General features: G+C 37.2%; 2 protein-coding genes across 3 annotated transcripts in view; both read left to right on the top strand.

Annotated features, from left to right (window-relative positions):
• Positions 1-7513, top strand: part of LOC107718679 (disks large homolog 5-like) — a 31028-nt gene extending 23515 nt beyond the window's left edge. For both annotated transcript variants that reach the window (XM_016525868.1, XM_016525869.1), the window contains 12 exons: positions 500-662; positions 761-894; positions 974-1108; positions 2143-2323; positions 2423-2571; positions 3576-3746; positions 4958-5154; positions 5233-5376; positions 5520-5647; positions 6559-6668; positions 7019-7128; positions 7215-7513. In XM_016525868.1, the coding sequence (XP_016381354.1) occupies positions 500-662; positions 761-894; positions 974-1108; positions 2143-2323; positions 2423-2571; positions 3576-3746; positions 4958-5154; positions 5233-5376; positions 5520-5647; positions 6559-6668; positions 7019-7128; positions 7215-7318 (1726 nt within the window). In that variant the 3' untranslated portion in view covers positions 7319-7513. The remainder of the gene's footprint in view (positions 1-499; positions 663-760; positions 895-973; positions 1109-2142; positions 2324-2422; positions 2572-3575; positions 3747-4957; positions 5155-5232; positions 5377-5519; positions 5648-6558; positions 6669-7018; positions 7129-7214) is intronic.
• Positions 7514-11160: 3647 nt separating this feature from the next.
• LOC107718678 (calcium-activated potassium channel subunit alpha-1-like) overlaps positions 11161-16298 on the top strand; it is a 103466-nt gene continuing 98328 nt past the window's right edge. Inside the window, exon 1 of the mRNA XM_016525867.1 lies at positions 11161-11799. Coding sequence (XP_016381353.1) covers positions 11521-11799 — 279 coding nt within the window. The 5' untranslated portion in view covers positions 11161-11520. The remainder of the gene's footprint in view (positions 11800-16298) is intronic.

The raw sequence follows: 16298 nt of genomic DNA, 5'->3' as shown, positions 1-16298 counted from the left end.
TATATATATATATATATATATATATATACTATATATATTAGTGCTGTCAATCGATTAAAAAAGAACAAAGTAAAAAATAGTGTGTTTAATCAACTAAGCAGTTGCGTTTAATCTGATTAATCAAAGAAATAATGAACAGATTAACCAAGTCTACCGGCTCAAGTTAAATATTTCCATTTATACTTACAGTTTATCCATTTGGCAGACGTTTTTAATCACTTTGAACTAAAGTCTGTAGCTTTTTACATGCTTTTTACATTTTTACTGTGCTGTCTGTCAGAATGTCACAGATAATATTAATAAAGCCTGAGCCTGGAATATTTTCATACATCATACAACAGCTGAACACCAAACTCTGATGCAAACCTGCTATTCTGTACATAACTGAAAACGGCAGTAAATGAATGTGTGAGCGACTGATAGTTCGGGCCTGTTAGATTCCTCTGAGACGGACTCTTTTGATGGACGGTTGCCCATATTGTGTGTTTTTGCATTTTAGGCCGAACATAGAAGAGCCTCGGTGTGTCACTATTCCAAAAGGGGCGGAGCCTCTGGGCATCTCTATAGTGGGTGGGGAGAATGGCGGCATCTTTGTTTCCAAGGTAACGGGAGGCAGCATCGCTCAGCAGCACCACCTGGAGTTTGGAGATCAGCTGCTGGAGGTGCGTCAGAAAACACTGTGAGAAATACAGAGCTGCTGCTTAAATCAAGCACGTGTGAATCTCTCTCTCTCTGTCTCTCTCTCTCTCTCTCTCTGCAGTTTAACGGCATTAATCTCAGGAACGCCACCGAGCAGCAGGCCAGACTCATCATTGGGCAGCAGTGTGACACCATCACCATACTGGCGCAGTACAACCCACACATGCACCAGCTGGGCAATCACTCCCGCTCGAGGTACACACACACCGTACACGTGACTCTGTCATGCTTTTGAAACGTGGTATGAGTGTCCTGACATGTTCATTTGTGCCAGCTCCCGGATGGAGTCGTCCATAAGCTCTCACTCTACGCCCGACACGCACTCCAACATAGACACGCTCAGCGAACAGGACGAGGGCACCATGACCCCGCCCTCCAAACAGGCCACGCCCACAGCCAGCCCTCACAGGTAACAAACACACCGGGTCTCGTTCACAAAGAATTACGTGGATTATTTTGTATTTGTATGCAACCGAATTCTGCGGGTCTTAAAAAGGTCTTAATTCACCCTTCAACAAATTAAGGCCTAAAAAGCTCTTTAAAGCAGAGCAGAAAGTCTTAAATTCATAAAGTCATGGCATTAAATATTGAATGCACTGCAAAAAATGAACATTTCCTCAGTACTTTTGTTTTGGTTTCAAATACAAATATCTAAACATCCTTAAATCCAGATACATTTACTTGAGCTGCAAAATGAAGATATAAAGTCTTGCTTTCTGAGAAATTGAACAATTAAATGAGTTTATGCTTAAAACAAGAACAAATATCTGTCACTGGGGAATGAAAACTTGTTTTTCTTTTGAATTAAGTTGAATTAAGCCCACTGACTGATATTTGTTCTCACTTGATTTTCTCGTAAAACAAGAGTCTTTAGACATTTGCACTGGAAAACAAGACAAAAATACTGAGGATAAACATCACTTTTTTTGTACATTTATTCCTTAAATTTTCTTTGAAATGTCTTTAAAAATCTCAAATTCACTTTCACAAAACCTGCAGAAACCCAATAAAATAAAAAATTTAATAAATAAAAATAAAAAATCAACTTTTCATTTTAGCGGTTTGCCAAGGCAACGTTTCTCATTTTAGTTTAGTTTAATTTGATGTACTAAAAATAAAATAATAAAAAATTTCATTAATAAAAACTATATAGACACAAATAAAAAATTACTAAAACTTTAACTGAAATTAAAATGAAAACAGAAATTATAAAAATAAAAATACGATGCAAAATATTAATAAAAATGTGCTTTTTTGTGTGTGTGAGATTTCAGTTGTTCCTACATTTATTTGTAGATTGAGAATACATTTCTGGTGAATCTCCAAAAGATTTGTTTGTGAAAATGCTTGCACACACACATCAATTATTTTTCTCTCACTGTCATAAGCGTTGCGTCCTGCTCTGATTGGTCTAACTGTGCGGTCTGCTCTGTGATTGGCCAGGGATCGGAGCGAGGGCAGGAAGCAGGCGGAGCCAAGGCTGGTGGTGCTGAGGAAGACTCAGGTGGATCTGGGGCTGAAGATCTGTGGAGGAAACCTGACGGGGGTTTTCGTGGAGACTCTAGAAGAGGACAGTCCTGCTCGAGGAGCCAAAGGCCTGCAGCCTGGAGACCTGATCCTGGAGGTACTGGTCTGGATGGTGCAGAGAGGAGAAGAACCAGTCTCACGTTACCCTGTTTGACAGTGTGCTGGATGGTGTTGTGATGTCATTTCCTGTTTGCAGTGTAACTCCGTGAGTTTGAAGAAAAAGACTGCTGAGGAGGTGTATCTGGAGATGCTGAAACCCTCGGAGAACGTCACCCTCAGAGTCCAGCACCGACCCGAGCTCTTCAGGAGGGTCAAAGACGCACCTGCAGACGGTTTTTACATCAGGTAACGGACTGAAACCTGTCTGTTCATGAGTTTCGACTGGAATACAGAATCATCCTTCCTTAATTATTCTATTAATTATAAAGATTAATGTCATTTATTGCATTGATTCTGATTGGTCAGTTGCTGCATTTTGTGGTCTAATATTTGTGTGCAATGACACTAAACTGTACTATTGTTTTTTTCCTTTGTAGAAATTTATTTGCATATTTATTAGTTTGCTTCATATTCCTAATGAGCCTGTCTGGGCTAATTATGTGATAATGATCAGACTGTTTTTCGTGAGCGATATATTAACTCATTTTTCTGGACATTTTAATTGACAATTAAATTTCATAAAGAGCACAACTAGATTCATGGATCTCTTTAGTCTTGTGAGATCAACATGTGACATTTTCAAGTAAATATTATTTTTATGTTTTGTTTTATTGGTGGATAAAAAAATTCTTCTTTCCTTGTTTACTATTATTTATTTATTTGTTTGTTTGTTTAAATTTACCATATGTAATAATATAGTTAGTAATTAGTAAAAATATATAAGCAAAACATTTATATTGTTTTTTATTTATATTTTACATTTTCTAATATTTATGTATTTTCTGTTTTAATTTTAATTTTAGTTAGTTTTAGTAATGTTGTTGTTTTTGTTTATTTTATTTATATATATATATATATGTGTCTATATAGTTTTTATTATTTTTTTTTAATGATTAAGTTTTTTTGTTTATTTGAAAAATGAAAAATCTATCTAAATGTTAATATATCCGTTAATGTTTATTTTTTAATTTATTTAATAATTTTTTTTTTTTTTTAAGGATTTAGTGTTCGTTTTCGTTAACAATAATAACCCTGCCACATATAAATCTTTACTGACCACAATAACTGCTTGGTTGAAACAGAGCAAATAGGTAAATATTAAGAGATATTATTGATATGTTATTATGGCCCTGCTCTTCTGACTGCGTGATGCTTTTCATATTCTTACTCTTGATCGGTTTGTCTTTCAGGGCGCTGTTTGACCATGTTGGTGATTTGGAGCAGGAGCTGAGTTTCAAGAAGGATGATATTCTCTACGTGGACGACACGATGCCGGGGGGGAATCTGGGCTACTGGTTGGCATGGCAACTGGACGAGAACGCACAGAAGCTGGTGCGCGGACACGTGCCCAGCAAGTGCATGTACGTCTGTCTATATGTGGTGTTCATGTAATCATCACTGCTTTTGTTTCCTAAGTAAACAGGAAGAATGTGTTCCTTGTCAGGCTGTTTAAAATGCGATTCACATGATATAATTGCATGTAGTGTCGACAAAACTATACATTTTTCGATACATATCAATACTGAAATATCTGAAATGAAACATACATGTGTTTATAGCGCTCAATAATGCTCACACAACCCTATTTTGGGTAAAAATAGGAAACATAATACTTCTCTCTATAGAAATGTGAAGTAAACAAATGAAAATCCTTCAGTTTTTTCTCCAGTGTACAGGAGTTTTTTTTTTTCTTAGTGGATTCATAAGAGGCTCATATTTCATATTAAAGACATGGACTGATTTTGCATACCTCCTGACAAAAATTAAGAAATTGCTGTCACAGATTTTTTTCATAATAATATAATATTTTATAATAAAACCTTTTCTAATGATTTATAGTTTTAGGCGTCCTCCGTAGTTTTCCGTAAAATACAAATTTTCTGTAAAATAATAATAATAAATATTCTAATTATATTTATACTTAAATGCTCTTTTTTTGTATGAAATGGTATTATTACCATAGTCATATTTTTTTTTATTTTGTTTAATATTTTTGCATACCTCCTGACAAAAATTAAGAAATTACTGTCACAGATTTTTATGATAATATAGTATTTATAATAAAACATTTTCTAATAATTTGTAAAAAATTTACTTAAATGATTTTAGCAAATGGCTGCAATATAACAAAGAGTGAAAAATTTAAGGGGGTCTGAATACTTTCCGTACCCACTGTATATATATATATATATGTTATTTATTTATTTTTTCAATTCCCATGGAATCGAAAATGGTATTGACTATCAGTAGTTTTCAAGGTATCGTATCTAGGTTAGAAATTGCAGTATCGTGACAGCACTAATAGCATGCATGTATCTTTTAAAAAAAAAATTTATTATGCAAACAGATATACAATTTATCGGTGGCAAATCAAATACAAAATAACCCAGGTCAACAAAACATACATGACAGCCAACATGATTTGAGTGAGTGAGTGAGTGAGAGGGGTGGAAGTATATAAACAAAGGAACATATAGAAAAGTACAACAGACAACAATAGTAGAAAACCGTAATAGTACTAGTAACAATGACATGCATGTATCTTAAGAGTATGTTGTTTGTGTGTGTGCAGGATAGATCAAGAATCCCAGCAGCGGTACAGCGTCACGGACGGTAAGGACGACAGCGGTTCCGGTAAAACGCTCTCAGCCGCAGCGCGCCGATCCTTCTTCCGCCGTAAACTCAAACACAAACGCAGCAGCTCCAAAGACGGCCGTGATGCTCCGGCGGCAGACGCCGTCAGCACAGACTCCATGCCCTTCATGGACGGTGAGAAACGACACGCGTGTAGAGAGTAAACCGTCACGTTCGCCCTCAGCGTGCCTCATATCCTCTGTGTTTGTTCAGACTGTCTGAGCCCGGCGTATCAGCGCGTGCAGAAAGTGGAATCGACCAATCGCAGGTCGGTGCTGATACTGGGGCCCCTCGTCGAGCCAATCAAAGACATGCTGCTCAGAGAGGCTCCTGGGAAATACTGCCGCTGTTTACCTGGTGAGACCTACTGACATTTAATGGAGTTTAAAGCATTCAGAACAACTGTACGATGATTGGTTTTCAGTTTTGGTTTGTTACGACTGCAGGATAATAAAAAGATGATGTTGAATTATTTCTCACTCACTCTTCGTGTTGTTCAGAGGGGATGAAGGCGACCCAGCAGGCCATCGAGCGAGGCGTCAAAGACTGTCTCTTCATCGATTACAAGCGCCGGAGCGGCCACTTTGATGTGACGACGGTGGCGTCCATTAAAGAAATCACCGAGAAGGTGCGAGCCACGTCAGGCTCTTGCTGTCCCAAACACTTGACTGAATTATTTTCAGCTTGAAGAGAATACATTTACAGATATCCGAACCGATGTCATGAATATGTGTTACGTTTTGCTTAAAGACAACAAAAATCTACAAATTTTAGAACCATTTGAAAATGAGAATCACGTCTGAGCATGATGAGAATCACAAAACACCCAAAATAAAAACAACAGGACACGTCAAGATGGAGAAATCTGGGTTGAAAGTGGCTTATTGTCATTTATATACATTTATTCATTTGTCAGACACTTTTTATGCAAAACAACTAACAAATGAGGAAATTTAGCATGAAATTGTCTTGAAAATAATGCATCAATGGCCAAAAATTGTAGTGGTTCCTCTTTATGTAGAACATAAGTAAATAAATATTATTATAACTTTATTTACTATTATATATATATAATATATTTGTATTTATTTTCTGTTATTTTTGTTTTGTGGTGAAAAGTAACCTGTAACCATGAGATTTATATGCATCTGGAAAGCATATTATTCATTTATCAGATACTTTTTACGTAAAACAACTAACAAAAGAGGACATTTGTCAGGAAATTGTCCTTAAAATAATGTATCAATGCTGAAAAGTCTTAATCGTTCTAAAATAATTTTCATTCTCTTATGTAAAACATAATATTATTATAAAATTATTGTATTAATTAGTGTAATTAATAATGTATCTATTATTATACAAATTTATTATTATTATTATTATTATAACCAAATAATAATAATAATACATAATATTTTTTATTTTATTTTGGGATGAAATTTTGACATTTTCATGAGATTCACATTTATTTGTATATTACTCCAGAAGTGGTCTCATTCTTCAGCTGTGCTGAGGTCATGCTGTCTCTCTCTTTCTCAGGACTGTCATTGTCTGCTGGACATTGCACCTCATGCTATCGAGCGCCTGCACGTCGTCAACATTTACCCCATCGTCATATTCATACGATACAGAAACGCTAAGCAGATTAAGTGAGTGACGTCTGCCTTTAGATGTTTGCATAAACAAGTGCTCATTTAGGCTCATTTACTGTATGTCTCATATTGTTTTTTTCCTCTGATTATTTTGTCTTTCGCTTTCTCTCATCATTGCATCTTTAGATTGCATGCAACGCAATGTCTGAGTTTTTGTGAAGTCCAAGTCAGTCAGAAAGACTCGATTTGAATCAGTCTAATGACTCGCTCTACTAGAGCCACACTGAGCTCAATCAATGAATTTGATTACTGCAAATGAGGCCAGAAATTAACATTTAGCTGTGCATTCAAATGCATTTAATTAGCAGTAGCTGTGTCTGTACTGAGTCTGTGTTTAATTCACTCAGGGAGCAGAAAGACCCCGTGTATCTGCGAGACAAAGTGTCACAAAAACATTCCAAAGAGCAGTTTGAGTCTGCGCAGAGGATCGAACAAGACTACAGCAAATACTTCACAGGTCTGAGACGTGCACATGCATGCGTTTACACGATTACGCACACGACGGCGTGCTGGTGAGTGATTTGTGATGCCGTTCTGTTGCAGGCGTCGTCCAGGCCGGCAGTCTGTCCAACATATGCACTCAGATCATGTCCATCGTGGACCAGGAGCAGAACAAAGTGCTTTGGATTCCTGATGGAAGCATGTGAAGAACCACACACATCCTTCACAACACACGCTGAAAATGATTTTCTTACTTAGTATTTTTTGTCATTTTTCATTACAAATATCTAAAGATTCTTAAATTACGTTTAAGGAAACAGATTTGAGGTATTAAGTCTCGTTTTCTGAAGAATTCAAAATTCTTTCAGTGGTATAAGAAAAATAATCAATTTGTAAAAATTTTTTTTTAAAAACAATAGTTCATTAAAAAATGAAAATGTGCTGAAGATGTGCTCACCCTCAGGTCATCCCAGATTAGGATGAGTTTGTTTCTTCATCAGATTTGGAGAAATGTAGCATTGCATCAGTGTCTCAGCAATGGATGCTCTGCAGTGAATGGGTGCCGTCAGAATGAGAGTCCAAACAGTTGATAAAAACATCACAATAATCCACAAGTAATCCACAGCACTCCAGTCCATCAGTTAACATCTGGAGAAGACAAAAGCTGAAACTAATCCAGCATTAAGACGTTTTTAACTAAATCACGAGTCCATAATCCATAATAACACTTCCTCCAGTGGAAAAGTGGTCTGGTCTGAATCAGGAGAGAAATCTGCACAGATCAAGCAGAGTTTACAAGCCAAAACAAGATGTTATCTGATGGACTGGAGTGGTGTGGATTATTGTGATGTTTTTATCAGCTGTTTGGACTCTCATTCTGACGGCACCCATTCACTGCAGAGCATCCATTGCTGAGAAAGTGATGCAATCACATCGCAACTATTCCTTTAAGAAGGTTAAGATATTCATACAAGACAAAAATACTGAGTAAGAAAACAATTGTTTTGCAGTGTAATAACACATCGCTACCACTGTTGCAACACTCCACTGCTGTTAAACTCACTACGACACCACTAGGGCTGGACGCTATATCAGATATTCATGAAATATTAAGTGCTTAATGAGCAGCTATGAATTTCCTAATTGTTTAATATGCTTTTATTTGGTTAAGCTTCATGATTGATTCAATGAAACTCTGATTCAATGATTAGTTTGCATCATCACTCAGAAATGTCTCTTTGTTGCTTATAAATATAATTTAATGTAAATATTGCTGAGTGAACAAACACACCTCGCACACACAAACTCTCAGGCAATGATCACAACTGTTAGACAGTCGTATGTGACGTGCGCGAGCAGCAATATCCTCCTGTTTTCTCTGTGGTAACACTAATTTATGAGGGCTTTCATGTAGTTCTTCATGTTTACAGAGGTGATGTTTAAGAACCAGCTTACTTGAATGTTTAACTTCATGTGTCTGTCCCCGCGTGGGTCTGATCCGATCGGTGCATGCTAGTTCGACACAGACGCTCAATTTACGGTTTTCTGGGGTTAAAAATACTGACTGTTAAGTTTGTTTTCGTGTTTAAGGGTTCCTTCACCCCGAAATGAAACTTCTGTCATCATTTATTCAAGCCTATATTCTGTGGAGCACAAAAGCAGATGTTTAGCAGAACGTTTGAGCTGCTCTTTTCCACACAATGAAAGCCGACAGGTTGCCATGCTTCAAAAAGCACAAAAGCACCATCAAATAATGTCATTTTGAGGTTTTTTTTTGTCACTCAAGAGTTGTCATGAATCAGAATAAAGTGCATTTTTGATTCGCTGTCATTGCATAGAAAAGAGCAGAGTGAATTTTCTGCAATCTTCGGGTTTGAAACGACATGCAAACATTTTTCATTTTTGAGTGAACTATTCCTTTAAGCTTTAATGTAGCAGTTTCCTTATCTCATTTTCTTTTAAGTGTACTTGTTATTATTTAAATGAACGATGCAATAATCTGCTGCATGATAATTTTCCTATATGCTCTGTCCGTTTAATTTTTTACTCTAATTTAAATGTCTTTTGTAGTCGAGTCTTAGGCAGAGCTGAATGCTTATTCGTTCTTATTACTACATCTTAAAAGCTCCTCTTGTTTTCAAAAACAAACGTGCCAAATGCTTCCTTCTGCTTTGCCTGTATTTTGCACTCATTTGGATGGAAAGGCAGACAGATCTACTTTATTAATCCCAGACGGGAGATTGAGTAATCCTCGTTCAGGAATAGTTAATCCTCTCTCTAGTGAAAGCTTTGGTACTACACTAGTCTTTCGGCTTACTTTACAGAAGGATGTTCACTGTGACATCACTTCCTGTTCTGACCTACTGTATGTTGACCAATGAAAGGAGTCGCTTGGTTTAGCTTCATCAACAAAGATTGAAACTCTCTCACATCACGTAATGTTCTTCCACTCCTGCCAATAATGACGCTGATGTTGAATTGGTGCAGATGCTCCGTTTGTAGCTGGAAAAAAAACACAATTCCAATTAAAATTCTGTTTTCCATTATGTTTTATAATAATATAACACCCTGGTACTGTCACATTAAACACAAAAATATGATTTTGTAATTGTTACATTAATAAAGTCTAAATTAAACATGACTTAGCGTTGTACTGTCTGAACATTTATACTTTTCAGCAGAATAATTGTCTTTTTTTCATCTGCATGTATTGAGTCTGTATGTTTGCAGTTTATGGTGAATTAATGGAAACCTTGGAGCAATAAGGAAAGTAAAAGTCTCAAAAATTCTATACATTTCTACAAACATCATTTAATGTAATGTGTGGTGTGTCCTAGAGCTCGTGGAAAATATGATGATGCAGTTCCTGTGAGGAGTCACCAGATGGCGTCATTTCCTTCTTCAGCCTCATCCCCATAACCAGGATAATGTAAACATCAGGTGAAATATTATTACTTGATGAGCTGTTATTCAGCGGAAAATATCATATGGCAATCGGAAGAATATTTGTTATCATAAAAAAGGAAAAACAAGCTCCTGTTGATCCCAAATGTGGTTTAGAGCAACTTTTATTTCTCTTGCAAAAATATCAGTGATGCACATTTAGGTTAAAAATAAACTTATTTGAAGCCATAGAAAAAAAAGAGTTTTCCACTTAGTAAGCTTTTGTATATTTGCATCCTTGTGCAGATGTATTTATTTATTTAATTTGTAAATTTCCCTAGAAGTCTGGAGTGCCTGGATTCAGATGGAAAGGCCTTTCAGCGGCAGGCACATAAAATCTGGAATATAATGCATTTAGGCTACATGTTAAGAAAAATACGATGCATGTACATCTGGTGGTGCACAATAATTGAGCCATTCGTGTCGACGATGAGGTTTAAAAACATGGCCATAAATGTAATGAGCCTTTCAGACATTTACTATGGTAACCACAGTGTCCTCGAAAATACCAGGGTGTGAATGATGGTTTTACTGTGTTATCATACACATCAACAAAAGTCTAGTAACTGTGATTTATTTTTACATCTCAGAATGTGAGCTCTTCATGGACAAGTGAGTGAATTTTGAAGTTGATTTTTAATTGTCAGCACTGTGCATTAATAAAAAACATAATTTGTAGAAATAGCAGCAGTAATTTATTTATATATATACATATATATATATATATATATATATATATACACAGACATTAAGAAATTTATATAAAGACATTTTTCAACAGCAACATTTTAAACTAAAAACTCAAAAATAACATTAAATAAGTTCGATGACTTCGATCTGTATTTTATAACTGGCTAAAAGCACCGAACTGTTGCCATGCAACTTGAAAACGTGTTTCAAAACGTTTTAAATATTTGATCCTATTTTAAGCCCACCTAACATAATTCACAACCTAAAAAAAAAATGACATTTTTTCTCAGAGCTGTAGTTACCACGACAGATTTGTGTACGATAAACGCGATTGATGGATGTTTTGGCTATCGGCGGGGTTTGGAGACGTTCTGACGGGCATCAGACTGACTGACTCCGCCCTCCGGCACCTGTGAATCTGCCCTGAACGCGCCGCGGAGAACGGAGCTGAACGCAACACGATAGTGAACGACAGAGAGCGCACGGAAGATCCGCGCCGGGGGAAACGGCGCTCGCGGACGGTCAGGCGGGCATGTTTTCCATCGTGACACATACCCAGAGTACGAGTTCGTTTAAAGACGCGACGACGCGTTTCCAGTAGGTGTTTGCGTGCGTTCTGAGTACCGCGCGTCACCGGTTGCGCAGAGAACCGAGCAGCGGCCGAGAGCGCAGAGCGTAGCGGGAGGAGAGTGCACACACGCGGGGCTCTACGCCCTGCCAAACATGGCTGATCGTCGGGTGCGGGGCGCTGCCGGGATCTCCAGAAAGACGCTCGATGCTCCCCATTGAAGAAGCAGAAGATGATGATGGTGATGAGAAGCTGCTCTCCACAATAATGACCTTTCAACTAGCGGCTCCGTCCTCGGTTCGGAACATGGATGTGATCATCCCCTACACCAATGATGTACCCTGTGACCCCAGAGGCCAGAGGATGTGGTGGGCTTTCCTCGCCTCCTCCATGGTCACTTTCTTCGGGGGTCTCTTCATCATCCTGCTGTGGAGGACCCTTAAGTACCTGTGGACGGTGTGCTGCCACTGCAAGGGTAAAAAGAAGGTAAAACGCCCCAGTGACACCTGCTTTTAGGTCAGAAGTTTCGCAGATGTTCTCGTGATCTTAAAAACCTGTGATCTGAAGACAAATGCGTTTGTAGACGCATGCAGATATGAATTACTTCACAAAATGCAATGATGAGCGCTCATGTTCCTCCTTCAGCTTTGAAACCAGCTCATGAAGTTGGTAGATGAATGTCGGGAGTGACAAAGCAGCTGAAATATGAGTTTTCATTTGTGACACTACATCCTATTGATGTTTTCATCATGCAAACGTGGAAAAGTGAAGAATAAGTCCATACTTTTGGCTGGTAGGCCTAATATATGACACAGTTTCACTGATCTGCTTTTTTTTTCTAGTAGTTCAGCTGATCGAGGTCATGTTTGATTCCAGCACATAGGCTACTGTTAGAATATAAGCGCTGGGAATCACTCTGGATTGAAGTGTGCCAAGTGTCAATGTAAATGTAGTTTTGCTCAGCTCTAAAATGTTTATTCTTATGGATCAGAAATGATTCATTAATGTGCAATGTCCCTGTTAACTAAAATAAAATTTGTGAGTGCTTGAGTCCAGTAGAGCTCGCCTGATCAGTCGGTTCTCTACTGAAGTCATGGAAATAGTTCAGAAAGTGTGGGAAAATACAAGAGAAAATTTGACTGAGATGAACTTTGAATCTTTTCTTGCCTGATAATTGAAGCCTGAAATTAGTGTTTTACTAATAAAATATGAAACATGTCGCTTTAGATGAAGCATCTACCAAACGTACGGAATGAAAAAGTCTTCAAATTATTAGAAGAGACAATGTAGTTGCTTGTTGTTCTAAATAATTGCTAGACCATTGCTAAGGAGTTCAAGATGGTTGCTAGGCAGTTGCTAAGGTGTTCTAGGTGGTTGCTAGGCGGTTGCTAAGGTGTTCTAAATGGTTGCTAAGTTGTTCTAAGTGGTTGCTAGGCAGTTGCTAAGGTGTTCTAGGTGGTTGCTAGGCGGTTGCTAAGGTGTTCTAAATGGTTGCTAAGTTGTTCTAAGTGGTTGCTAGGCAGTTGCTAAGGTGTTCTAGGTGGTTGCTAGGCGGTTGAAGAGTTCTAAGTGGTTGCTAGGCAGTCGCTAAAGTGTTCTAAATGGTTGCTAGGCAGTTGCTAAGGTGTTCTAAACGGTTGCTAAGTTGTTCTAAATGGTTGCTAAGTTGTTCTAAGTGGTTGTTAGGCAGTTGCTAAGGTGTTCTAGGTGGTTGCTAGGTGGTTGATGAGTTCTAAGTGGTTACTAGGCAGTCGCTAACGTATTCTATGTGGTTGCTAGGCAGTTGCTAAAGAGTTCTAAATGGTGCTTAGGCAGTTCTATATGGTTACTAGAAAGTCGCTAAGGCATGCCAAGTGGTTTCTAACAGATTGCTAAAGTGTTCTAAATGGTTGCCAAGTTGTTCTAAGTGGTTGCTAGGCAGTTGCTAATGTGTTCTAAGTGATTGCTTAAGTATTTATTCTAAATGGTTACTAGTCAGTTGCTAAGGTGTTCTTGGTGGTTGCTAGGCAGTTGTTAAAGTGTTCTAAATGGTTGCTAAGGTGTTCTAGGTGGTTGCTAGGCAATTGCTAAGGTGAGGTTGTTATGGTAATGCTGGATAGGGTTTGCTCTTGTAGAAGATTTTAAAGTGAGTGTTCTTGTCTACAAACAGCTGTAAATAAGAGATCAAATCAACACGAAACGCTGTTCAGAACCATTTTACGGCCCTAATGTGAAGTGAAAATGGTAATATGCCAAAAAATTTACTGGTAATTGACTGGATACATGACAGGCAGTAAAAAACAACAACAACAACAAAAAATATATATATATAATACACAATATTGTCTGTTTTTTTGTTTCGCCAACAAAAATAGGTTCAAGCAAAGCGTCTCATTTGTGTTTTGAACTTTCGATCCTGAAAGAATCTGTTTTTGAACGAATCATTTGAGTCAGTGATTCAGTGATCCATTCATAAAAACAGTTGCTTGCTTCGTTTCTAAACGAATCGGCCGTTTTGAATGAATCGTTTAAATTAATGATTCAATGAATCAATGACCTGCCGTGGTGGTTTTAGTGTCGTATTTATTTATCCAAGACAGGCCTAAACCAGCCAAAGTACCAGCACAAAAACACAGTCAGCAAAATATTGTCACAGAAAATATCGAGATATCATTTTTTGTCAATATTGCGCACCTCTACTGTCTAAACAATTATTGAAGGCTAATGAGTGATTTTTAAACGTTGTACATTTGCACCTGTATCTGTGTGAATGCTGTTGGTTTGACAGGAGTACAGCTGTCTGTTCTGTTAGCAGAGACGTACCAGAGCTTCGCTTGCGTCTTTTCCCCGTGTTTGACATGGAGCCAGTGGTCAGGAATAGGCTGAGTTTTCACTGACATTGTGTAGTCTGCCCACACACACACACACACACACACACACACCACAGCTGTTGCTTTCATTACAGGCCTGTCAAACATAGTTGTGTTCATTCTGCCAGACGTTTCAGGAAGCCTTTTTCTCCCATTCCCGACCTCAGCGGCCTGTTTCCACTCAAACACACCGCTCTGATTGAACTTGCTGATTTAAGATCAATGTCAAATCAATATAGGCTTATTTTCTTAATACATGTTCCTACTCTGATTGAGCGTGATTCATCTGTGACTGTCCTGAACTGTGACGTCAAATGCAGTAGATGAGTTTATTTCATGCTGAACCAGACATCTAAACATACCGCTTTATTGCAATATAGATGATTGGCATATATGTATTATGCAATATAGATTATTGGCATACATATGTTTATATTTGAAATATTTATACAATTTTCTTTTGCATTTGCTTCCCCCAAAATCCCCAATACATTTTGTAATATATTTGTGTTTAGTGGTTCATTTTATTTATGTAAAATTAGCTACTATTTTAAATATTTCTATTAATTTCGAGGTTATATATGAGCCGTACATTTTTTCACCCATTTACATCCACACTTCCACTGTTCTTAAAGTAATAGTTCACCCAAAAATAATCATTCTGAAATTGTAACTTACCTTCATGTTGTTTAAACTCTAAACTCCTGTTTCTCTTGATAAATAATTAGCAAGCTTTGATGGCAATTAAAATAGTAGCTACCCACACAAACGTGTGTATATATTTTCAGTGTATTTTTGTAAACAATATTTGCCTCTAAATTATACATCATTTATTTCTGTATAACATAAAATATCAGAAAAAAACATTTTATATTATTTTTAATTAATGCAGTATTTAAAATGAAAATAGAGTAAATGCGCAATCCCTGGTTGCTGAGAAAAGTGTTTTCAGACAGAATTACATACTTTTATTAGGTTTTGCATTTGGATGTGTATTTAGACATGATCAAATACTAGTTTTAGATTTTTTTGTTTAAAAGTTGTTGAGTCATCTGGCTCAACTAACTAAACCGTAATCTCAAACACATCTGTGAAAATGAATTTTTCAGATCAATTGCTATTTTATCAAAGCCCTTCAAATCAAAATAAAGAATGGAGATTATTAATGTTGAGATATGATAGCTTGTGTTGATATTTTGTTGTTTTTGAGCAAACTAGCCAGAAAGCATGAAGAATATGTTATAAAGAGCTTGAGAAAGAAATAAAAAGCCACTCGTGCATAAATGACATGCAACTAGTGGTGTGCAATATCATATCTCTGTATTTTGGGGATTTTTGATAATGATAATTAAACAATATTTTGCAGAGTGTGCTTTTGTGCTGGTTTTAGTCCAGTCGTGAATAAATAAATATGACACTAAGACCACCAGTAGGTGGCAGCAAGTCCCTGACTTAATAAGTAATTAATTCAAACGATTCATTCAAAACGGCTGATTCATTTTGAAACGAATCAAGCGACTGTCTTTAGAACTGGATCATTGAATCATTGAAAGACTTGTTTAAAAACAGATTCATTCAGGATCGAAACACAAATGAGACTCTCTGTAGTCTCTCTGTAATAGTGTGGTTTGAGTTACTTTATTTCTTTCCTGAACCATGGACAATAGAATAGAATAGAATAGAACAAACTGGTGTTAAACTTGACATTCTGTCCCCCTCACGTCTGCTCCTGGTTGCTATAACTGCTTTTGTGTTCCACAGAAGTAAGAAAGTCGAACAGAATTGTAATGAAATGAGGGTCAGTAAATGATGACAGAATGTTCTTTTTTTTTTGGGTGAACTGTCCATTTAATAAAGGATTTTGTCATTTTTACAGCATATATTCCTTTTGCAGTGATTTACAGCTGGCCGATCTGTTAACTGAAGCTCTCGATCTGTCCATCTCCTCTCACTTTCTCTGTTTTACATGCATCTTCCTCATTCAAACTGCGTGTCACTCTCCTATAGTGTGCGTGAATCAGATGCTTGTTGCTAAGCAACAGGCGGCATATTCATTATCGAGCTGGGAAATATCCCCTTATGTAATTGTGCTTTTCTAGAGACCACACACACACACACACACACACACACACACAC

This window comes from Sinocyclocheilus rhinocerous, unplaced genomic scaffold (assembly GCF_001515625.1).
Source record: "Sinocyclocheilus rhinocerous isolate Xijiao unplaced genomic scaffold, SAMN03320098_v1.1 scaffold2921, whole genome shotgun sequence".
NCBI lineage: Eukaryota > Metazoa > Chordata > Actinopteri > Cypriniformes > Cyprinidae > Sinocyclocheilus > Sinocyclocheilus rhinocerous.
Note: the sequence above shows the minus strand (reverse complement) of the source record. Positions and strands in the feature narration are given on the sequence as shown.